The 22,738-nt window shown below is 59.2% G+C and overlaps 2 protein-coding genes across 5 annotated transcripts in view; one reads left to right on the forward strand and one right to left on the reverse strand.

The window, feature by feature from the left end:
* Window positions 1-437: 437 nt before the first annotated feature.
* On the reverse strand, window positions 438-21,090 carry ATG4B (autophagy related 4B cysteine peptidase). Of its 3 annotated transcripts, none has more exons than XM_032636846.1 (13): window positions 20,514-20,671; window positions 11,948-12,049; window positions 11,725-11,796; window positions 10,060-10,158; window positions 9,560-9,661; window positions 8,961-9,033; window positions 6,714-6,793; window positions 4,183-4,376; window positions 3,615-3,693; window positions 3,274-3,419; window positions 2,032-2,088; window positions 1,669-1,762; window positions 438-750 (listed from the first exon to the last, which is right to left on the reverse strand). In XM_032636846.1, exons 1-13 carry the CDS (start codon window positions 20,521-20,523, stop codon window positions 677-679), a joined length of 1,182 nt encoding a protein of 393 aa, XP_032492737.1. In that variant the 5' UTR covers window positions 20,524-20,671; the 3' UTR covers window positions 438-676. The 3 variants fall into 3 exon arrangements, with proteins under 3 accessions (XP_032492737.1, XP_032492739.1, XP_032492736.1); XM_032636848.1 differs by lacking the exons at window positions 438-750; window positions 20,514-20,671 and adding exons at window positions 819-1,556; window positions 13,934-15,993; XM_032636845.1 differs by lacking the exon at window positions 438-750 and adding an exon at window positions 825-1,556 and having other exon boundaries at window positions 20,514-21,090.
* Window positions 21,090-22,738, forward strand: part of THAP4 (THAP domain containing 4) — a 41,379-nt gene continuing 39,730 nt past the window's right edge. Inside the window, exon 1 of one of the 2 annotated variants that reach the window (XM_032636842.1) lies at window positions 21,090-21,261. In XM_032636842.1, coding sequence (XP_032492733.1) covers window positions 21,185-21,261 — 77 coding nt within the window. In that variant the 5' untranslated portion in view covers window positions 21,090-21,184. The remainder of the gene's footprint in view (window positions 21,262-22,738) is intronic. The other variant, XM_032636843.1, reaches the window with a different exon arrangement.

Consider the following 22,738-nt stretch of genomic DNA (forward strand, 5'->3'; position numbering starts at 1 on the left):
GCCACTGCGTGCGGCGGTGCCCGGGGCCCAGAACACAAGTTGAATGAAGGAGGCGGGTGCTGGCGTCCATCCAGAAGGTCTCCAGCAGGCGCGAGGGGCAGAGGCACAAAGCTGAGGTTTGACCCTCCGGCCCCAAACCATCCGAAGCCTCGCTGACCGGGAGGTGGAGGAAGGCCCCGGGGATGCTGGAGCGACAGGCAAGCAGCAGCTCAGGGGCCCCACGGCCTCACCTGTGGCTCTGGTGGCGCGTCTGTCCTGGTGCCACCTGCACGGCGACGTCTTTGGGCCTCACCGCCCCCACCCCTTGCTCCTCTCCTCCCAATGCGAGGAGGCCCGGGCCGTGGTTCCTCAGCCCCTTCTCCCGCCGCGATGGCCCTGGAGGCCGCGTCTTCGGAGCCTGGCTCAGGACACGCCCAACAGAAGCCATGTCCGTCACGAAACTTCAAACAGGACTTTAATTCCAAAGCGAACCCGGGCCTGGAGCCCAGGAGGAAGCGGGGCCGGGCAGGGCTGGCAGTGTGGCGGGAGAGCCCCCCGTGGGTGCCTGGCGCTTGGGTCTCCAGTGGCGCGGGCCTCTGTGTGGGCGGCAGGCGGGCGGGCGGCGGCAGGCGGGATGAGATGCGGCGGCCGAGCGCCCCTGCGGGGCCAGTGAGACCGTCCCCCAACTGCAGGATCCTCAAAGGGACAAGATTTCAAAGTCTTCATCTTCTGAGTCAAAGAATCTTTCCAGTCGCTCTACGTCAGAAGAATCTAGAAGGAACACGACAAAACCTCACCAGGTGCCAGGCGTGGCTCAGCCTGGGGTGCGGGCCGAGGAGCAAGGGCCCGTGTGAGCACACCCGCCCCACGAAGGAGCGGTCCTGCCCAGCGCCGGACCGGCCAGGGCGGCCAGGGCGCGGAGGGAGGTCGGAGGGTGCCCGGACCACCCGGCTGAGGCGCCCTCCTCCCGGGTGGGGGGTCCGAGCAGGTGGGAGAGGGGTTCTTGCCCTGTGAGCACAGGGACAAGGGCCTGGGCGGGTGAGGGCAAGTGCAGCTGGGGGCAGACATGCCCCTCACCAGAGCCCAGAGGGAAGCAACGGGGGCCAGGAGGGCAAGGGTCCCATCCCAGGAGGGGTGCCCGCCCCCTGCACCAGCCAGGTGTGGTGGGGCATCTGTCCTGAGTCTGGCGCTGGCACCCCGACCCCCGCGGTTCCCGTGAGGCGTGGTCTGTAGTCCTCCCCAGGGCAGTCCCTATGTGCTCAGGGCCCCCCGGTGGGTCCCCTTTCCCCACGTGCCACGTACGTGATGCACTCTGGGGGAGGCGCCCCCAAGCCCAGAGCCACTGGGCAGTGGGGACGGAGCCACCTATGCCACATCAGCCAGGAAGCCTGGCCTGGTCCGGCTCTCACGACCAGGGGCCACGGGAGGAGCGCGGGAGGGCCTGGGCGGGCTGCGGGTGTGCTGCCCCAAGCGGGTGGGAGGAGGGAGGGCAGCACCAGCAGCGTCCCTGGTCCCACTCACGAGGGGCTGCCGAGGGGCCGCACAGCGTGAAAGGTCAAAGGCAACTGGGACGGGACCTGGGGAGGTGGAGGGCAGGGCAGAAGCATCACGCAGGCAGCACCCCCAGCCTCAAGACAGGGGACGCCCCCGTCCCCACCTGAGACGAGGCCCTGGGGCATCCAGACTCACCTAAGGACAAGTTCAGGACGTCAGGACAGGCCAAGTGGGAAGGCTGCCGCTCCACCAGCTCAAACATTGGCAGCGCGCCTCCAAGGAGGGACAGCTGTCAGCAGGACACAGTGCGTCAGGGGCCCCGTGGGCGGAGGAAGGCGCCGTGCACAGGCAGGAAGCCCGCCACCCCTCACCACCCAGACTTGGGACTGGAAATCCCAGTGAGCCTCCAGCAGAGTCTGGCCCCGCGCTTTGATCACAGCAAGGACGCACCTGGCGTCCAAGGACCAGGCAAGGCGCGCAAGACGCGGTGCAGCCGAGCACCAGCGGAGCAGGGGAGGAAGGACCCTCAGACCCGCACGGGGGCGGGGCCCCACCAACCTTTTTCACTTGCTGGCACCAGTCGTTAAAGTCATCCTCGGTCCCACAGAAAAACCCCTGAAACCAAAGCCACCAGTAAGCGGAAAGTGGCACACACGTCAAACCCGCCGGCCCCCGTGCGCGTCCTGGACGTGGTGGCCACCGCACACCCGGCTTCCTTCGCCTCTCCAGCCCCTACGCCCCTCTGCGGGCTGCGTCCACGTCTCCACCCTCGCCCTCTGCCTGGACTGACCGGAGAGTGAGCCGGTCACAATGACAAGTCAGGGCAAAGCAGAGAGCTCACCCCTCCCCGTGCCCCTGGGGCTGGGCCGCGGGCCTTAGTCGCCCACAGCATGCGGCACAACGGGATAAGCGGACCCCTCCCGAGGGGACACCAGATGTGCGGACCCCATCCCCCTGGAGCTACCGTCTGCAGGGCTCCAGGGTTGGGATGAGCTACTGGGAATGCTCAACCCGCCACGTGGAGAAGAAGAAGCCGGGGAACCAGAGAGGCACTCGGGGCTCTTCTCAGGGCCCTGGTGTGAGAACATGCGGGATGTGGCTGGAAGACGGAGGCCTGTTTCCCCGGAGCAGCCGTCCTCCACGGCCACAAGAGCCAGGATGCGCGCTCCCACCTGACCTGATTTTCACAAGCTCACAGCGGGGGGGGGGGGGGGGGGGCCCTCCTGTGACAGCAGAGCCCCCACGCGCCAGCCCGCCGCCACCGACCTCAGGGCGCGACCGAGACCCATAGGCAGTGCGTCTGGGGTCGTCCCTTCTCAGGACCGAGTGCCTCGTCGTGTCCACAACTCAGTTAATCACTCCCCTAGGGGTGTTATGATTCCTATAGGTGTTTTTGGCCTCCTTCAAACCTATTTTGAGAACAACCAACAATTCCAGCCGTGTAATCAGAAGAGAGCAAGCGAGGAGGTTCATTCCTAGGGACCACCGTGCAGACTGGGCTACTCTAAAGAGTGAAGACAGACCAAGAAGCCCTGCAGGGGTGCTGCAGGGCAGCGACGCGGGACACTCTCGCGCGCACACGCCTGCCTGGGCCGCACCTGAGGCTGCCATCAGCCCTTCGTGCTCCTTTGAGTTCTAAGCCACGTGAGCATAATACTTATTCCAAAACGCTGAGATTACAGAAACGGGGATGCTTTCCTTCTCATCCTAAAGCAGCAGCAGGACTGGGCACAAATGCCTCGGGACACCCGGGCACAAGCGCGCGCAGCTGGCGACAGCGGGACCAAGTGGGGGACGCACCACGGCGATGGACGGGTCGAGCTCTGCGATGCTCATCCTGCTGGGCGGGTGCTGGCAGTGGAAGCTCTCGTCTGGGATCGGGCAGTGCTCAGCGGCCTGCAGGGCTGGCTGTGTGGTGTGAGGGTCCAGGTAGATGAGTTCCTCACCTGGGCGGGCAGCAGGCAGGTCAGCGGGAGGCGGACAGAGCTGCCTCACCACAGCCACCAGCGCCACGCGGCTGGACGGGAAAAGGGCACACGTCGCACCGGCCAGGTGGGGGCACACTGCCTGTCAAGTGGGGGGGGTGGTGCTGCCCGAGAGACCACGCCCCTTCCTCCGACGTCACTGCAGACCCCACTCACCCACGTAGCCGATGAAGTAGCGGGCACTGTTGGGCTTCCCTCCGATCACGCCCAGGGACTGGGGCATCATGAAGCAGTGCTGCGGGGCGGAAGACAGGCCGGGCCACTGAGTGAGGGGCTTCCCACTCCCCCTGCAGCGCCAGGCGCGGACAACCGCAGACGAAGACCAGACCCACAGGGTGCAGGTTCTGGACGCCGAGGCTGCAGGTCCTCAGGAAAGCCCCGGGCAGCCGGAAGGGACAAGGGGAGGCTGGGGAGGCGCAGACAGGGTCGGCCCAGCCTGCACACACGCCGGGCGGACAGGCACGGGGAGTGGCCTGCGCACCGCGGGGGCGGGGGGCGGAGATGGAGACGGGAGGCCAGCAGCTCCACGTCAGCAAGAAGGGAAAGGGCTGCGGGAGGTGGCAGCAGGGACGAGTGAGCTGGTGGGGGCCGAGGGCCCACAGGGTGGTCAGAGGGCTGGACCGGGCAAGACAGCGACAGCTGGTGCTTTCGGGAGGACGCGGGGCCTCAGCCCCCCGGTGGGCAGGGAGGACAGGCGGGAGGGCACCGGCCAGCACAGACCCACCTTCAGGGTCTCCGCGTAGGCCGCATTGATGTCCGTGAGCCCCAGGCGCAGCGGGACCAGCAGCACCAGCGGTCTCCATGGCGACGGCCTGCTGGCGATCTCAGGCCCGGCCGGGAGCCCGTTACAGCGCAGCTCGGAACCTGCAGGAAGCGCTGCGGCCCCGGCACAAGGCAGGCTGCTCCCGCACAACCTTCCTGAAAAAGGGACACGTGCTTTTATGGGCTAAACGAAGTAGGCAGAAGTTCACCCAAGAGAAACAGTTACAGGATTTACACTGTTAACAGGAAACGAGTATAAAAAAGTCAAGTACTTGAAGTACACCTCAAACTTGGAAAATAAAGTATAACACTAACCCTGCTGCCCAGAGGAAAAAAAATAAATTTGCACATTTTCTATGCATTTAACTTAAATTTTTTATTGTGAAATAAAGCATACACACAAAATAATGCAAGAAAACATTTACATGCATCTTAGAGGCAATAATAAGACAAGCACCACAGAGCCACCAGCCTGGTGGATGCAGCACTGACCCAGGGCCCCTCTGGTCCCCCCTCAGCAAGGACAGCATCGAGCGATAACTTCTCTCCTTCCTTATTCTTCTGTCTAAACACACTGGGTAATCCTTCAATAATCGGATTAACTACGGGGTTCAGCGGTAGGAGAGAGCCACTCCAGTACCCCAAGCACACCAGGCACCCCGTCCGTGGTTCCTAAACACCTTTCCCCACTAAAAGGAACCAGGGGGAAAATGGCTGATTCCAGGGATGGGCAGGGAACGTACCAGGTGAGCCTGAGTCTAGTTAATGCCAGAAAGAGAGCGCTGAACAACAAAAACGACAGGACTCTGTCAAAGAGGCAGCCGAATTGGGACAAGGAGTAAGTAATGACCATAAGGGATAACACCTTGAATTAAAAACAGAATCCACGAAGCTGCTGGCTCTAAAAACAGGTCTTCCAAATGTAAATAAGGCGAGGGCAGAGGGGAGAACAGAGGGCTCTTCCCAAGAAGAGCGCCAGCAGATAAACTGGAAGGGGTGCACGCACTAGAGAGACCACCGTTTCAGACCCGACGTAGTAAATCCTCAGTGCGTGTAACGTATCCCCTCCAGATCACTCGCGAGCCGCTAGGCACCAGGGGCGCATCCTAAACAGATGACCGAGGCAGCGCTACTGACAGGGAGCAAGCCGTTTCCGGGTCGCTCTACCGTGGACACCGCCACCAGGCACGCTCCTGGTCAACAGGCCCGATCCAAACCTAAACGGGCCTGTGTCACGAAGCCTCCATAAACTCCAGAAGGCCCAGGCACATACATCTCCTCCATCGGGCTGCTCCTGAGGTGTGTCCTTAAACACACCTGTGGCCTAGTGAGTGACGTGCTCCTTAATCTCCCAGCCGCTCCAGCAAAGTAGCAGAGCCAAGGAGACGGTCGTGGGAACCTCCAACCCATAGCCAGTCTGTCGGAAGCACAGGTGACCACCTGCACTGGCCACTGGGGTCTTAAGTTGGGGGCGGGGGGGGCAGTCTGTGGGTCTGATGCCACTTCCAGGTGTGCAGACAGGGCCAGAACTGAGCTGAACTGCAGGATGTCCATTCATCTTCACTTTTTATGATCTGGTCACCAGTATTAAAGGTACGTGTTTTCTCCCGAGTTCAGTACACATCAGATTCTGATATGTAGTCTGTAAACTTGACTCTTTTTGACCCAAAAGCTAAAACAGAAGTTTGACATTTCTAGGTAGTAAGAGTTTGTCCTTTTTTCTATCTACTCTGCATTAGTTTATATAAATGTCCCATGGACATTTTTGAAAAGGTATGTTCTGCTACCAGAATCTAGGATTTGACACATGTTCCACTAAACACTCTTACTGTATTATTGATATCCTTGTAACTTTATTTTTATATATTCGATCTGCCATACTGTCTCTCTTAATTCACTATAAGTTTTGCTTCGCTGATTCTGAGGCTCTTTTGTGATGAGAACATTTTCCTTGCTGACCAGATGGTCACCACTAGCGCGGCCCCTCTGGTGCCTCTGGAACAAGCGCAGGGAAGCAGGGCTGTCGTTGCTGAGCTCGGGGCTCACTGCATCCTCGCGTGGCCTGTCCCATACAAACGCCCTGTTAGTAAGGGGTGGGTTTCTGGCTGCACCAGGCCCCCATTTGTAGTTTTCTAGCCCCATTAGCATTGTCAACGTGTCTAAATTCTCTGCTTTTCCATCAGGAGACCTCATGAACCCAGGTACTCCTCAGAATTCTAAACACTTCCAGTAGCGCCTGGCATGGCCGGAAGACGAGATGGCCAGGGCCAGTCTGAATCGCCTTCTTCGTGGCGCATCAGGGCACACAGGGCCTTGCAGTCGAACCCAGCACACAGGCGTCAATTATTTGTAACGAAGACGCAGAAGCAGCCTGGGCACCAAGTGGCCTTCCGCTCAGCCTGGCTGGCACCGCCCTCAAGGGCCCACGGGCCAGGCAGGGAAGCGAGCTGCCCTGGTCCCATCCGCCACGACACCGCACTCTGGCTCACTTACTGATGTCCTCCATCACCACCGTGTTGTCCATCGCTACGTGAACAGCCAGGGCGCTCCACGTGTCGAAGACGGCGAGCTTCCTACCAGAGAGGGCAGAACACACTGATGAGCCTTCACAGCTCGAAGACCCGTGGCCTCTGCGGGCCGCTTCTTCTCGCCCGGGCCCCACGCTTGCCACACCCAGCCGCCACCGTGCAGGGCAGGTCCTGTGCAGGAGCCTGCCAGGGTGCCACTTCCCGATCAGGCTGGACACGGGCAACAACCAGAATGTGAGCCCAGGTCTCGGTCGCTGCCTGAGGCAGGCCCAACCCCGTCGTATCCCCCAGGGCCCCTGAGCCAACAGCCGGCTTGAGTTCTCACAGAGAACCTGCGGGTGACAGAGAGCCCAGCAGGGAGTCACTGTTCTGGGTGGGTCACTGTGGCCGAGGAATTACGGTTCTGAAAGAAGAGCAGATTCCGCGACCGAAGGCACGACGGGAGGGCCTCTGAGCTCACCTTAGGGGCTGTGCAGGGGCTCCCCAGGTGAGAGCGCACCCAGCGCACCTGGGGACACGGGTGGAGGGTGGAGGCCCCTGGTCTCCTGGTGGGAAGGCCAGAGCGGATGCCACCTGCAGGGCTCCACTGGCTACCTCCCTCCCCGCCCTCCTGGGCTCACCGAGGGCCAGGTGGGCCCCCGTGCTGAGAGACACGGACACACAGGAAACCAAATCCCAGGAAAGGCTGGCGCTCCAGGGGAGCTAAGTGCCTGGGGAAAGTACAGAGCATGGGCAGAGGGGAGGGCGCTCCTCTGACACAGGTGCAGGGAGGCCTGGGTGGGAGAGGCCTCGGCGCAGAGGCCCGGGGAGCAATGTGGCAGGCCTTGGGGGGCGCTCCAGGCGAAGGGCACAGCACTGTAGGGGGAGGACAGGGCCGGCACACTGGCCTGTGCCTGCCGCCCTCCCGAGAGCAGCGGGAAACTCCAGGACAGCCGAGAGAAGAGGAACAGATGGCCAGTGTGTTTCTTGAGGCTGTGACTCGGCTGCAGTTTGGAGGGAGACGCCAGGATGGTAGAGAGAAGGCAGCGAGGGGGGGCCGGGGGCAGGGGCAGGGGGGCAGAGAGCACTGCTCAGAGCTTGGGCACACGCGGGTGGGCTGCGCTGAAGGGAAGAGGGGTCTGGCGTGACCCCAGCTTTTGGCCTGAGCCCCTGGAAGGGTGGTGCTGCGTTCCTGTAGGAGCAGTGGGCTGCGCCGGAGCAGAGGGCAGGGCCAGCTCTGGGTCTGGGCTATTAGGTCAACGTGCCCCTTGGGCATCCGAGGGGCACTGCCGAATAAGTGTCTGGTTGTGAGTCTGGAGTTGGGACAAATCAGGAGCTGCGCGTGCGCAAACAGGAGCTGAAAAGCCGCGACCAAAGGCGCGAGACAAGCCCGCAAGGCTCAGCAGTGCCAGCGACCAGATGGACAGAGGAGGACGGCTGAGCAGCCCAGGTTTCCAAGGAGCGCGGCAAGCACCCACACCGGGGGCTGCCTGCAGACAGCTGAGTAAGTCAGGGCTGAAACTCGGCCTTGGGACATGATGATGGAACTGACTGTGACCTCGACCGGGCTGCTTCAGGGCAGCGGGGCTGGGCCAGGATGCTACAGGGCAGTGGGGGCTGGAAATCCCAGGGGCTGGGCAAGGAGACACGGACACAGTGGGCTTGGGGATCAGCTGGAAGCTGGCCAGGAAGCGAAGCAAGTGTCCTAGACCCCAGGAACTGACCCCAGCAGCAGGTGAGGAGGCTCACGCTGGGCCCAGGGTCAAAGGGAGGCGCCCACGGGGACTCCTGCAGCGCGGGAGCAGGCGGCAGAGGCGCGAGGCGGACGCGCGGGGAGCCAAGGCTGAAGACAGCGGTCTCAAGGCAAGGGGATGGGCGGGAGCAGAGGCAGAGGCCCAAGGCGGCCACAGGCTGCCTGCCTGAGTGCCGTCACCCCACGACCACTTCCCACTTCCCAGGCCACCAGACACCATGGCACAGGAGGGGACGCGACACACAAGGAGCAAAGGCCCGATCCAGTGGCTGCACCTGGATGAAGGCATTCAGCCTCACTAGAAACGGAAATCCCAAATCGCGAGACCACCGGCACGGTCACCTCTGAGGACCCTCCTGAGGGTCCTGAAAAGAGGACGAGACCCCTTATTTCGTTCAGCAGCAAAGACTGAGGCAAGGCTGAGCACCCTGGACACCCGTGCCGCCCCGCAGGGAGGGCAGGAGTGTGCTCGGCACCTACTTGAGGACCTGGGCGACGGTGTTGGGCCCGTACCACTGGCCGATGGACTTGCCCTCGCCGACTCCCATTTGTGCTGCAGGAAACAGAGCCGGTCAGCGGCACACGTGCCCCGCCACCCCCACACCCCTCCCTGCGCCTCACAGAGGCCGATCCCAGCACGTGTGGCGTGAGGCACGCGTCACAGGAAGCCTGCCTTGGGCACGAGCTCCTGACTGGCACCAGGACGCGTCCTCCCAAAGGGACAGACTCCTCCTCAAGATGTCCCCTCCCCACCGACCTGCACTGGGCAGCAGGACTGGGGACATGGCCCAGGCAAGCGAGTTCAGGGCTCTACCCGCACCTCCATCTACAGGTGGAGACACGACGCTCAGAAGCTGGATTAAGACACAGGAGCGCCCGGACTGCCGGCCGGAGCCCGGGAGGACCAGCCTCCAAGGCCACCAAGTTGGTGTCCAGAGACGGGGCGCCTCACAGCACTTCACCACTGGCCCAGGGCCGTCCCCACCCTGCTGGCCTGCGCCTCACAGCACGCCAGAGCTCTCGGGGACCCGACGCCGCAGCGTCCCGAGGCATGGGCCCGGCGCGCTGCCACCCCCCACCTATCTGGTGGATGGAGTAGCAGCTGTCCTTCCTGTCCAGGAACGCGTGCAGGACGCTGAAGTAGCTGTCCGGCTGCCTCGTCCGCCGTGTCCACCTCCAGTCTACGGGAGACACAGACGAAGTTCAGTTTCACCAAAATACAGGCAAGAAGGTTTCGTTTTTCTAAGGCACTCAAGGCACTCATGGTATCCAAACCTCTCGTGAACCTTTCTAAATTTAAGAACCGAGTTCTCCGGGATTTCAAATACACAGATGCCGACACATCAAGACAAATCCATACGGAAAGGAGAGAATAGCTCAGTAGTTTAAAAATAATTTCTACAAGACAAACGTTTATCAGCATTTCTTTAAAGCCCCTTTCTCTAACCAACGAGAACCACTGGGTCGTCGCTGAAGGAAACCCCAAATCCTAAAGCGTCTCGTGGTGACCCACTCCCACCGACCTGGCCCCACCACCCTCCTGGCTTCCTGCGGACGTGGCCGCCCCAGGCTGACTCACCTCGGCCCAGGTGCCGGCACACCAGGGCTTGGGCAAAGATCATCTGTCCACACCGCAGCATGCAGCCCCAGCCCGTGTCCGAGGTGGGGCCGGTGCCCCCTGCCGTGGAGGACAGAGAGAGAGAGGCACTCACCGTCAGACCGAGGCCAGGAGCCCACGCACGGGTCACCTCCGCGTCAGGCGACACATGCCACGTGAACCTGCTCACACCAAGGCTGCATTTGCTGGGAAGTGAAACGTCCTAACAACCCCCTCAAAATGGGCCAAGACGTGAACAAGTCACAGAGAGAAAAGAATGTCTGGAAACATGGAAAGATGCTCAGCCTCGTGAGTAATGCGGAAAACGCCGTCCACCGGCCAGGGCACAGGGAGACTCTGACGCTGGGCACCGCGGTACCAGGTGCGCGTGAGACAGGCCCTAAGATGACAGCAAACAGCGCTGAGACCACGCGGGCCACCGTGGGGGGGCTGCATCCTTTGCCCGCCCCTCCAGCAGCCCCTCCCACACACACGCGCAGGGGACAAGGCCTGCCTCCCGGGGCAGCGGCGGGATTGGGGAGGCAGAGCCAGGTGTGCAGAAACAGCCCCAGCCACCCACCCACGCCCCACACGGTCGGCTCCACGCGGCCAAGGCCGACACAGACCACACGGCCGGGAAACCACCACGCTCCACCCGATGGCTTTTCCAAACACAGGGCTGCCCTCCAGCCTGCCCTGCCCCTGTGGGTTCAGGACGCTGTAGGTCAGGTGTCTGTCCTCCTGACCACACAGTGAGCCTCACAGGCCAGGCGACCCCACCCCTGAGTCCAGGGCCAAGTAGGGGTGAAAGGAGAACTTTTGCTGGATGAACCAACATTTCCCGAGCATGTCTGACAAGCCCTGTCACTAGACACTAACCCTGGTGATAATGACCACACCCCCTACCTTCCAGTGTTCCCAGACGTCGAGCTCTGGGGGACGGATGGAAGCACATCTAGCAGTGGGACCAATCGAGACAGGCTGCCAAGGCAGGGCCGCCTCCTGGTCCCAAACCTCGGCCTGGGGTTCTCCGACTGGCAGAGGCCAGGCGCGGAGCCAGGCCCCATCTGTCCACCTCCAGGGGTACCGCGAGGAGAATCACTTCAATGGAACATGCTTTCATATCACGTGAAACACGTCACATCCACCTTCAGCTCCCACCACAACTAGGTGTGGGAGATACTAGAAAAGGCAACGGGTACGGAGCAAGGGCATCCCAACATCCTGGACAACAGCAAGAAGCACGCTGTACAGCTACGACCCCGGACACCACCAGACGCACAGGCACACGAGCCCCCGGGGAGCAGCAGGCCGCGGCGTGCCCGTGACGTGCCACACCGCTTCCCGCCCTGTCCTGCTCTACGTTTCCAATGCCGGTCGTGACCCATTATCCGGATTTTAGGCCCCAGTAATAGAGTGTGGCTTACAGTCAGAAACAGCACTGCCTCAGCAGAATCAGGGGCCCTGGGTTTGGAATCCAGCTCTGCCACCACCAGGCGCAAGACCTCGGCCGGTTTATTTAACTAGGGCTGCCTCAGGATGACACCAAGTGACAAGTACTTGACACACTGAAGTCAAAGCTAGAAACCTAAGTTTTCCTCTTGAATCACATGCACTTCATCCCACGTTGTAACAGACAGTACTCACCAATGGCCGGGAAGTTCTTCCTGTATGTAAACCAAAGTCTCGACGCCACATCGGCCAAGATCTCGTCCTTTTCTAGAGAGCGTTCGAGAGAAGAAACATGCACACACAGCCGTAAGTTTCCAGGGCACATGTTACAGAGAGACAGCAGATAACTACCACCACCAAACAGTCCTTTCTGCAGACTGAGCACGCAGAGCACAGCAGGCTCCGGCAGGGCTGGTACCTGTGAAGATGCTGTACTTTCTACCCAGGATCCAAAGAGGCTCCGAGGTTTCGGGGAAATCTTCAAACTCAGCAAATCGGAGAGTGTCGTAGGTCAGAGTAGCTATGGAAAGCAAAGACACACTCTGATGACAGTTCTATGATTTCATAAAACAGTATCAGAGATAATTTATAGCATCTCCGTACAAAGAGCCCACGTGGAATTCTGCATCTCAGTGCACCAGCCGCACCACTACACTGAGAAATCAAACACTCGCGACCCGGCAGCGGCCCTGCACCCACTTCCTGAGCCTCTCAAATTCAAGACAGAGTCACTGTCTGGCAGACCCAAGGATGAGAGACCAGCTGGGGGCCAGGCCCAGGGCACAGAAAGGAGGAGAAAAAAAGGCACCTGATTTAAGCCCTTAACTGGTTTAGATTTAACTCTAAAAAGACAAAAACACAAGAGCCCAAACCTTTATCTCTGTACATGAGGGCGGCCCCAGATGGCACAGAAGGTCGAGCAAGCTCTCCTGGCCGTCCCAGGGCTCCCAGGCCATCCCGACTTCTGGGTTAGGAGCCGTAATGCAGTGAGCAGCAGAGGGGCAGAGTGCTACTCCTGGGAGGGACACTGACCTCCCGAAACTAGTGCAAAGCCCTCTAAGGCCCCAGCTGCCGCGAGGCCTGGAACCTGGGGGGGTGCACCCCGACTTCCTAAGGAGGTGCCGTGTGTGCAGCAGCGTCCACCTGCTGTGTCTCCAAGGCCTGAGCGCCTCCTCTGTGAGCACCCCCTTCTGTGTGGCTTCCACAAAGAAGCTCGAGAGGCCGTGTCCCTACCGCCCTGGAGCTCCGGCAGAGGACACCCTCCCTCTGCACACGGCCCCGGAGGCGACAGAGCTCAGCCACTGCCCGCGAGGTGAGGGGCACACAGTGTGTCCCGGGTACCCCATCTCCCCAGCTGCTGCTTCACCAGCTCCACAGTGCTCTCTTACCCTTCACCTGCACTCAACTCTTTGGAAAATCAAAGATATTAAATGCGTTTTCCCCACACCGGAGTTTATTTTTCAACAGTCCTACCTTTCGGTAAAAACGACATATGCTACTTATAAAAAAAAAAAAAAAACCCCGAAGACTACAAAATGTAAAAAATCACCCTCAGCTTCGTGCCCAGCACTGACTCTCCTTCCAGAAGCCTGTATGTGTAGATCCATAAATGAAGCCACACCGCACCTGTGGTTTCTTCTTCATCCTTTTCCACGTGGTGGTCACAGCACCCCACCCAGATGTCTCAGGGCCTCACAGTGTCCTGCTGCACGCACATCCCTGCCAGCCCACATCCCACAACCTCCCAGCTCCGGCCTTCACAGGCTGGAGGCTCCCGAGCAGGCACTTAGCCTCTTGGTGTGGAAAGCCCCTCACCCATAAGACGGAACATATAACAGGATGCCCTGGCAGCGCAGCGCTGAAGTGTCCCTGAAACCCTTCCCATGAGGGGCTCACGAGGAGGCTGGCAGACAAAAGGCTCCAAGGTCAGCTGGTGTCACTAACATCAAGGACGAAGACAAGCAATTCTACTACATCCAAAAGGATTAACTGGATGCACAGCAAATTCACAGTCACAGGGCTGGGACAGCAGCGCTCACTGATCAAACAAATCCGCTTCAACAGAAGGCCCTGTGTTCACCGCTTCAAGAATGCTCAAACTGGGACTTCCCTGGTGTCCAGTGGTTAAGAATACGCCTTCCAATACAGGGGACGCAGGTTCGATCCCTGGTCGGGGTACTAAGATGCCATATGCCGCGGGGCAACTAAGCCCGCGCACTGCAACTACTGAGCCCGCGAGCTGCAACAAAAGATTCCCCATACCGCAACTAAGACCTGACGCAGCCAAAAATAATTGACTAATTTTTTTAAAAAAAGGGATCCTCCCCCTTGCAAAAAGAAAAAAAAAAAATAGAATTCTCGAACGTTGGGAACCCAGACCCAGCTCTGCCTTTTTTCTTTTCACCTGAAATCCTACAGGGTCAGAGGAGTCCTGTGCTTCCAGAGCAAGCTCTGCTGCCCAGAGGGCTGGGTGCAAGGCAGGGAACATGTCTTTCCAGACATTCTTTTCTCTCTGATGTGTCTGCTTGTCCACACCTCTCCAGACGATGTCAGCCAGGCCGCTTTGGGATCAGGGGTAAATAATTTAATGTCCAAGTTTCTCTCTTCCCTTTTTTACATAAGATTACTTGTTTCTGCAGGTGATTATAAAAACCGAGTTGAGATGAGTTAAAGTTCTACCTTTTCAAGGAGCTGAAAACATCATGTGTCTCTGCTGCCCCTCGAAAGCCGCCCCACATCTTCAGAAAGCACAGCCTTCTCTGACCTCGAGGCTTAAACGATACGCACACTCAAAACCCACGAAGATGACTCCAAGAAAAAAGCACGCAAACAAGACCTGATTTCAACTGACAGCGCTGTGGGACTGTACCTCTCACCCTGCTGGACCGAGACCCCAGGAGACTGCAGCCTTGAACTGAAGGCAGACATGCCTTCTAAACGCTGGAGGCTCTGAGCGACAGAGGGACGCGGCACACATCAAAGGACTGTTGAGACACTCCTGAGACACCTAGCTTCCCACAGTGAGAAAACTACCACCACGAGGGAGACAAGCAGATAAGGAAGAGAAGGAAACAAGGCTCGTTCTGAAAGCCAGGTGACGACGGCCGGCCGCCCTGCCGTGGAGGGGATTTTTCATCTCCAAAGACACCACATGCACAGCCGGCACATCTCTCAGGGTAACGAGCCAACTTTACAGGCAACAAAGCCAACTTCAGAGGGAAGGTAGTAACAGGTGTCCTACCTATTAAGTTAGAACACATCACCGAGCTTCCTGCTGTAACTAACAGAATGACGGCTGTGCAGTCTCAGCCTTTAGAGTCCTCACTGCGTGAGGCACCTGAAGGGAAAAAATGGGCAAGGTGGCAGCCGCAGGGCCCGGCAGCTCAGGTGCAGCCGGGAGGTGACAATGCAGGTGGTCCCCGAGTCCCTTGGGCCCACACCTCCCTGCTCCTCCTGATGGCAGGACTACCCGAGGCCTGCCCCCTGTTGGGTGCGGGTCACACCTGCCTCTTGAACCAGCCGCGGACACCCCGCAGGCCCTGCTCCCCTCTCCGGGCCACACGGGGCACCGGGCAGAGCGTCCGGCCAGCGCGTGGGGCCAGAAGTCCGTCGCTCCCCCCGTGGGAACCCTCCGCGCCTCTTTCCTCGCTGGTAAAGCAGGAGTGGTGCTGCTTTCCTCGAGGCTCACGGGAGGAAGAAACACGTCAACACACAAGAAGAGCTCCGATCCTCACTGGGTGGCGATGGGCAGCACACACGGGGCATCGCTGAAGCGGGTAGGAGACCTCGTCTCCAAGGCCCGCGACCACAGGGAGGTGCAACACCCGGGACGACGTCCACCGCCCAAGTGACTTTACCAGACCCGGACCCGGTAACGGAGCCCGCTCGCAAGGGCAGGGCCGCCGGCCACTTCCCGGGCTGCTTCACTGTCCTCAGGCTTCCACCCCGGAAAGCAGCACAGAGACGGACCTGCGCCGGCTTCAACCAGAAGAGCGGCGAGCGGAGGGCTTCTCGTTCCCGGGCCGCTGTCAGAAAGTCCCCGCGGGCCTGCACAGAGGACGGGACCAACCCTCCCTCCTGACACCCACCCGCGAGGCCACGGGCCGGGGCACCTGGACCGGACCCCCAGCTCCCTGACCTTCGGCTCAGCCTGTGTAACGGAGAAATGAAAGACTTTTCCGAATTCCATTCACCTCCAGTGTTCAACTTCCTAATTTGTATTAAGATTTGATTTTGGAGACAGAGAACCCACACGCTAGCTGTATGACACCCGACTCAAATCTCTAAGCCTCAGTTTCCTCACCCACGAAATGGGGAGAAGCTGCCAGCTCTGCCCAGTGGGCTGAGAACACAGGACGGGTTCCAGCACCGTGGGCAACCCCCAGCCATGGCTCTGAGCACCTCCTGTGCCTCTTCCTCGTGTGATCTCAGACCTCATTACGTACAAGAGGAAACTAAATTCCCCCTTCCCTGAACCAAACAACACTTTCGTTTTATCATCGGTATTAATTTAGCCACAAATATGTATTCATGTTTGTGCAGAACAGAAAACATTACAGAACACCAGTCCAGAAAAGACTCCAACAGAAAAACTAATACTTTTCCCTTTTAAAACTAAAGTTTGCAATCACTGAGCTTCACAGAGGCCGACCAACACGAGGAGCCCACCCCTCGAAGGTTCCTCATCGACTGTTCTCAGACTGACCAGCTCCACTGGGGATTGAGGCCAGCAGCCTCCGCACTCCGCCCAGAGGGCTACCTCGTCTCACACCACAGCCCTGTGATAACCTCAGCACCTTCACATCCGACATCATTTGAAGTTCACACACCTCCTGAGTTAAAAGGAGCCCAACTTCCCAAAGAATGCCAGTCTCCAGATGCCCAGATAATGATTTTAATTTTTTTAAATCTTTTTCTTAATTTAATTTTTTTGTTATTAATTAATTAATTAATTTTGGGCCGCGTTGGGTCTTTGTTGCTGCACACAGACTTTCTCTAGTTGCGGCGAGCTGGGGCTACTCTTCATTGCAGTACACGGGCTTCTCATTACGGTGGCTTCTCTTGTTGCAGAGGACGGGCTCTAGGCGCGCGGGCTCAGCAGTTGTAGCTCAGTAGTTGTGGCGCACGGGCTTAGTTGCTCTGCGGCATGTGGGATCTTCCCAGACCAGGGCTTGAACCCGTGTCCCCTGCACTGGCAGGCGGATTCTTAACCACTGCGCCACCAGGGAAGTCCCATGATTTTAATTTGAAATAAGATGACACACAGAAGAAGCAAGACAGGCACCATCCACCTTGAGAAAGAAGCCTTTTAGAAACACCTTTCCCACCTGGTCACCTGGGTCCCAAACGCCTGATTTTCCACCTCTTGCTCCCTAGGGTGTCCCTGATCACACCCAGAAGAGGAAGTGGAAAGCCTTTTAACAGAATGGCAATTCCATTTTTAAAATGTTTCAATTTAATGTCATTAACATGATAGAAAATAGCAAACTGTGCTCCATAAATATAACCACATGGCAGAGTCCCAATTACATAACTCAACAGGGAGAACGACAAAAAACATGCACCATTACTTTTCTTTTAGAGCTAAGTGTAACGTACCACATTTCAAAGACGTTTCCTCAAGATGCTTATGCTTCTGAGAGATTATACTCCGTAAATACATATATTATATATGCTTTATGAATAAAATTAAAACGAGGAATCTTCCTTTCCCTCAGAAAATGCTTATGTTTAAGATAACAGGTTTGCAAATAGTTTTTTCAAATCCCAAGTAGTCTATATGAAAACGCTGGTGGTTCAGCTCCAAATGAAAAAAGGAAGGAAGGGAAGGAGAATGGAAGGGAAGAAAAGCTGGAACTTCAGCGGCATGAGAATACTGTACACGCCGCTTCAGTGGCCACGCTGGACAGAGCGTCCACAGCGAGTCCTGCTGCCCTGCAGTGAGCTGCCCTCCTCATCAGCCACACTTGACGCCAACACACTGCATTTCCGTTACACGCAGACTCTGCAGCCCAGGAACGTCTACAGGACAGGAGTGTGCGTTAACACCAATTCAAGTTCTGTTTCTTCGATGGCCAGCCACATACCAGACACAATGTAAAGTACCAGAGATGAAGCACAAGACACCGGCTCTGTCCTCAAGGAACGGACAGCGTGTTGATTTAAGTGCCAACTGGAGCGGGTTTTTTTTGGCTGCGTTGGGTCTTCGTTGCTGCGCGCGGGCCTTCTCTAACTGTGACGAGCAGGGGTTGCTCTTCGTTGCGGTGCGCGGGCTTCTCATTGCGGTCGCATCTCTTGTTGCGGAGCACGAGCTCTAGGCATGCAGGCTCAGTAGTTGTGGCTCACGGGCTCTAAAGCGCAGGCTCAGTAGTTGTGGCGCACAGGCTTCGTTGCTCCGCAGCATGTGGGATCTTCCTGGACCAGGGCTCAAACCTGTGTCCCCTGCGTTGGCAGGCGGATTCCCAACCACTGCACCACCGGGGAAGCCCCTCGAGCATGTCTGAACGGACAGTGCTTGGGGCCTGCCTGCCACATTCAGACCTCTACGCAGCAGCCCCAGGGCCCCATCCCCAGCTCTGTCTCTCTCCTCCCACACTCAGACCCTCAGTGACCTCGTCCAAAGTGGCCCCCCCGCACACTTCTACCTCCAGCCCCACCCTCCTCCCTCAGCTCCAGGCCTGCAGACCCAAGGCTCTCTGGACGTCACAACATGGACATCTAGCAGGTACCTCATGGTCACCATGTACAAGACCAAACTCCTAACAGCTCCCCACCAAGCGGGATCTCCCCACGTCTCCCCACCTGAGTTTCTCAGCTCAAGCCATAACCTCACCATCTCCAGCCCCTCCCTCTCCACCCCGCCCTCGCCACGTCCCACTGGTACAGTCCCACTGTCTCAACCTGCAGAGGCAGCCAGAGGTCAACGCCCTCTCCCCACGCTGACCGAGGCCTCCAAGGGTTCGCGCGCAGCGTACTGCAACAGCCTCCTAACTGGTCTCCTGGCCTCGCTGCTGCCCGTCTGCAGGAGAGCAGCCCGAGCAAGTCGTGTTACTCCTCCTCTCAAAGTCTCCGAAGTACCTTCCGCCCGCTCGGACGCCCTCACCACGATCCAACAAGGCCTCACCTGGGCCGCATCACTGCTCCGCCTTCAGCTCTCTCACCCCCACCCACTGTACCCTGGCCTCACTGGCCACTGGATGCTCCCGGAGCAGGACGCCTGCCCTCCCCCAGCACTGCTTCTGAGTCCTGGTCAAAAGTTACCTCTGTGGTGAGACCTTTCCGGGCCATCCTGGCAACTCCAAACCCCTCCTGTTTGACCCACGTCACCCGCCCACGAGCCACACCGTGGGTGTCATGTCTAGCATGTCAGCCAGCACACGGTTTTTATCTATTTTGTTCACTTCTCTAGCCCCAGGATCTAGAACAATGCCAGACACAAACCCACACTCAGTAATAAGTATAGTTATTGAACGGATGACTATAAAAACAACCAGGAACTGCATAACATCTGGCAAGAAAGGCAAAATCTGTAAGGACTCCAGGGATCAGGGGAGGCTGGACCATTAATCATCCTAAAAGGTGGTACAGCACCACAGCAGAAAGAAACTCTCCGCAACACCCTACAAATGTCATGTACGCTTTTATTAGCATCAGGAGAGGCCTTCAAACGTGAACAGCTCTTCTGCTTTGAAGCAGTGATCTGTGTCCCATGAGGTATCGCCATGTGGCTACTCAACTTTAACGTGATGGTTTTCACGTTTAACGTAAAACGACCATCACAAAACTGTGCCTTCCACCCTAACCGAGTCTCCCAACGAATGCTCTTAGGCTCCCAAGCAGTCATAACCTAAAAGAAAGTAGATGACTAAGTAATTCTATTCCTTCCCCGACCCCGGGCCTAGTACTTTTTCTGTTTTGAACAACTTCACAATACTTCTGGTTAACATCATGTTTCGGGAGTCACGGCTACCATTCTGTCCTACTACCTTGTGACTTAAGTGACAAGATGTCACAAGTCACTGAAATACTGGCCATACAGGTCTATATTACAGTTTCCAAACTGAGAGTTCACCAAATTTACACTGAAGCTACCAGGAAAAAAAAAAGGAGGCAAAAACAATGCCATCCAGAATGATAGGTGGAATTAAACCAGAAGAAAGTTTTTACAGATGTGGGGATACTTGAATACAAATCACTCCCTACAAGTTATAAAAGAACTAAAACTGCTGTGGGATGAAAAAGAGGGCCTTTCAAGGTGTAAGAATGCTTTCAAGGATACTGGACAAATATCCAAAATAGCGTGCCAGCAAATATTAAACAATTCTCCCCCCTGGAGCAGAAACATGATGAAACAGAGCAAAACAGCACATCCACAGATGTACACATACGTACGTATACGCACACACCCTCCCACCCCAGCCCCCACACACTTTGTGTTAGAGAATTAAGACATGATGAGATGGATTCAGTCAATCTTTTCAGTCACGGAAAACGCTTAGATCACCTACCGGTTACTGAATTTGAAAAGAAAAAATGCGTATGGTTTGAGTGGTGGGGTATGTTGCTCGCCTCCAGCCCACCCCTGTAACTTTATAAGAGTGAAAGTTTCCCCTTCGTAACTCCTAGCGAACGGACAAAAGCTTCCCCACCGCAGTGTCACGGACCGGCTCCGCCCGGCCTCCAGCACCGCTCGGCGTCCCCACCCGCCGTCCCGGACGCCGCGCTGCCCCGATCGTCCGAGCCGGCCGCGGGCCTGGGGGACCGGCCGCCGGGGCGCTGTGGGCGGCCCGAAAAAGCGCGAGACACGCAAACGGGGCTGTCAGACCCGCGCCGGCCTCCCGCGGACGCCGTCCGCGCCCCGCTCCGCCCCAGGGCCCCGCTCCGCCCCGCGCCCAGGCCGCGCCGGCGAAGCCCCGGCCCAGGCCTCGGCGCCAAGAGGCCCGGCGAGCGCCGCCCCAGTCCCCCCGCGCCCCGCCGGCCCTCACCTGCGTCCATCTTCCCTCCAGAGCCGCCGACTGAGCCCGGCGTCGCTCCGACGGTTCCGCAGAGAGACGCGACGGGCCGCCGCCGTGGCCAATCCGGACCGAACGGGTGCGGGCGCGGGCGGGGCCGGAAGTACGCGACGGAAGTGCGCCGCCGCCATCTTGGCGTACGGCGGACCCAGCGCGGAGGCCCGGGCCCGCGCGCTCGGCTCCACGGCGGCCTGCGTCGTGCTTCCGGGAATCCCAGCAGCGACCCACCGGGGCAGCGGAAGCAGGCGCGAGCGGGCAGCAGGGCACCGGGGCGGGCTCGTGAGCCCGTCGTGCGCTCAGATCCGCCGGCGCGGCCATCTTGCCGTACGGATGCCCCCCATGCGCCGTGTCGCCGCAGGGCGCTGCCGGCCCGGGGCGCCCCCGCCCACCCTAGACGCCGCGAGCCGCGGGCTGCGCCCCGCCAGGTGCCGGGTATCCAGGGCGCGCCGAGGACCGGGCCTGGCGGCCGGGCGGCGGGCGGCCGGGCGCCGCCATCTTGCCGTACGGCGGGAGCCGCGGGGCTGGCTCCCACGTCCCGCAGCCGTGTCGCCGCGCGCCCTCCCCTCGGGGCGGTCCCGCCCGGGGCTCGGCGCGGCGAGACGAGGGCCGGAGCCTGGCGGCGGCGCGGCGGCCCGAGGCCCGAGATGGTGATCTGCTGTGCGGCCGCGAACTGCTCCAACCGGCAGGGCAAGGGGGAAAAGCGCGCCGTCTCCTTCCACAGGTAACCGGGCCCCGCCCGCCGCCGCCGGCCCGCCGCCCGCGCGGCCCGCGGGCCACGCCCCCGCCCGGCCCGGCTCGGCCCGGCCCGGCCCGGCCCGGCCCGGCCGCGCGGGGAGACTGAGGCCGAGCGGCCCTGTCGGACGCGGGGTCGCTCAGGGCGCGGGCCCCGGGCCGGTCCCGCGAGTGAGTCAGCGCGGCGCTGTGTGACCTTGGCCCGGCCGGCGTCTCTGGGCCGGGCGCCTCGGGCCACCGCGGCCGGCGGCTTCCATCCGCGGCCACCCGACCCCCGCGACCCTCGGCCGCCGGTGCGCGCCCCATGCCCACTCGGAGGCCGCCCGGCGCCCACGCCGCGGCCTCGGCAGCCTCTCCACCACCCCGTGGCCACCCTGCGCCCCATGGGTTCAGGTTGGCGCCGTCAGCCTCCAGAAACGGTGTGTTCTGGAAACACGCTTCCTTCGGTCGGTTGTCGTCTTGCGTTTGCTGTGACTTTTCTGCTTTTTTCGTCACGGGGGAGCCCGTCTCGATCTCTGCGATCAGGGATGTGGCCGAGCAAATGCGCCTCGTGGATTAACATGCGCTCCAGACGCTGTGTCCTAGAAGGGGCCTCGCGGTCGGCCTCGGGGAAGGTAGCCCTGCCGCGCGGAGGTGAGTCCCGGGAGGTCCCTGACAGCATCCAGCGTGGGGCCGGCCCAGCCCGCTCCTCGCCAGGGCTTAGCTGCGAGTCGTGGAGGGCTCTGTTCCGTGGGCGCCCACTGAAACCGGCCCGAGGCAGGGCAGGGGCTGGCCTTCTCTCTGGCCTGGCCTGCTTCGTGAAGGCTCTGGAATTCAGCTTCTACAGCGAGTCCTTTTCTACGACCTCCACGCTGGAGGTACCAGAACAGTGAGCAGAAGGAACTTCACCTTAGAAATCTCCTCCCGGATACTTCTCTGTTTTCCTTTTGATGTTGCAGGATGGTGTTCAAGTTTTGCAAACCTGGAGGACATTTGTTCTGTAGTCTTACTGAAAGTTCATGGTGGTTTGCGCTAAGTCTTAGGTCGTTGCAACCTATCAGGATAGTAACAGCAGGTCGTTTCAGCGGTCAGCCAGCATGCTTACTTGAGTTTCCTTCAGAGCCCTTAGTTTTGTGACTGTATTTGAAATCGGAGGCAAAGCATTGCAGAGGAGGCTGCTCTTGGCATTCATAATGGCCGAGGACGTGGGAACTGGGGGGTGGGGGGAGCTTCGGGTAATGGGCTCCCAAAGCAGTGAGGAAATTTAGAGGGTCATGCTGCTTGGAGCTTCATGAGGAGTTGGTGTCCCCATGGTCCTGGTCCCCAGCAGCGTCAGGTGGGTTAGGTGACCTCAGGTGCAGCAGAACAGCCCTCTGAAATGGCCGCTCTACTCCCACCCTCGTATGTGTAGTTTCACCAGAGTTTTCTAAGTAGACGTCTTGCCTGAATGAGAAAAAAATGATCATTAAGTGTCTTTTTCAGTGTTT

This window comes from Phocoena sinus, chromosome 7 (genome assembly GCF_008692025.1).
Source record: "Phocoena sinus isolate mPhoSin1 chromosome 7, mPhoSin1.pri, whole genome shotgun sequence".
NCBI lineage: Eukaryota > Metazoa > Chordata > Mammalia > Artiodactyla > Phocoenidae > Phocoena > Phocoena sinus.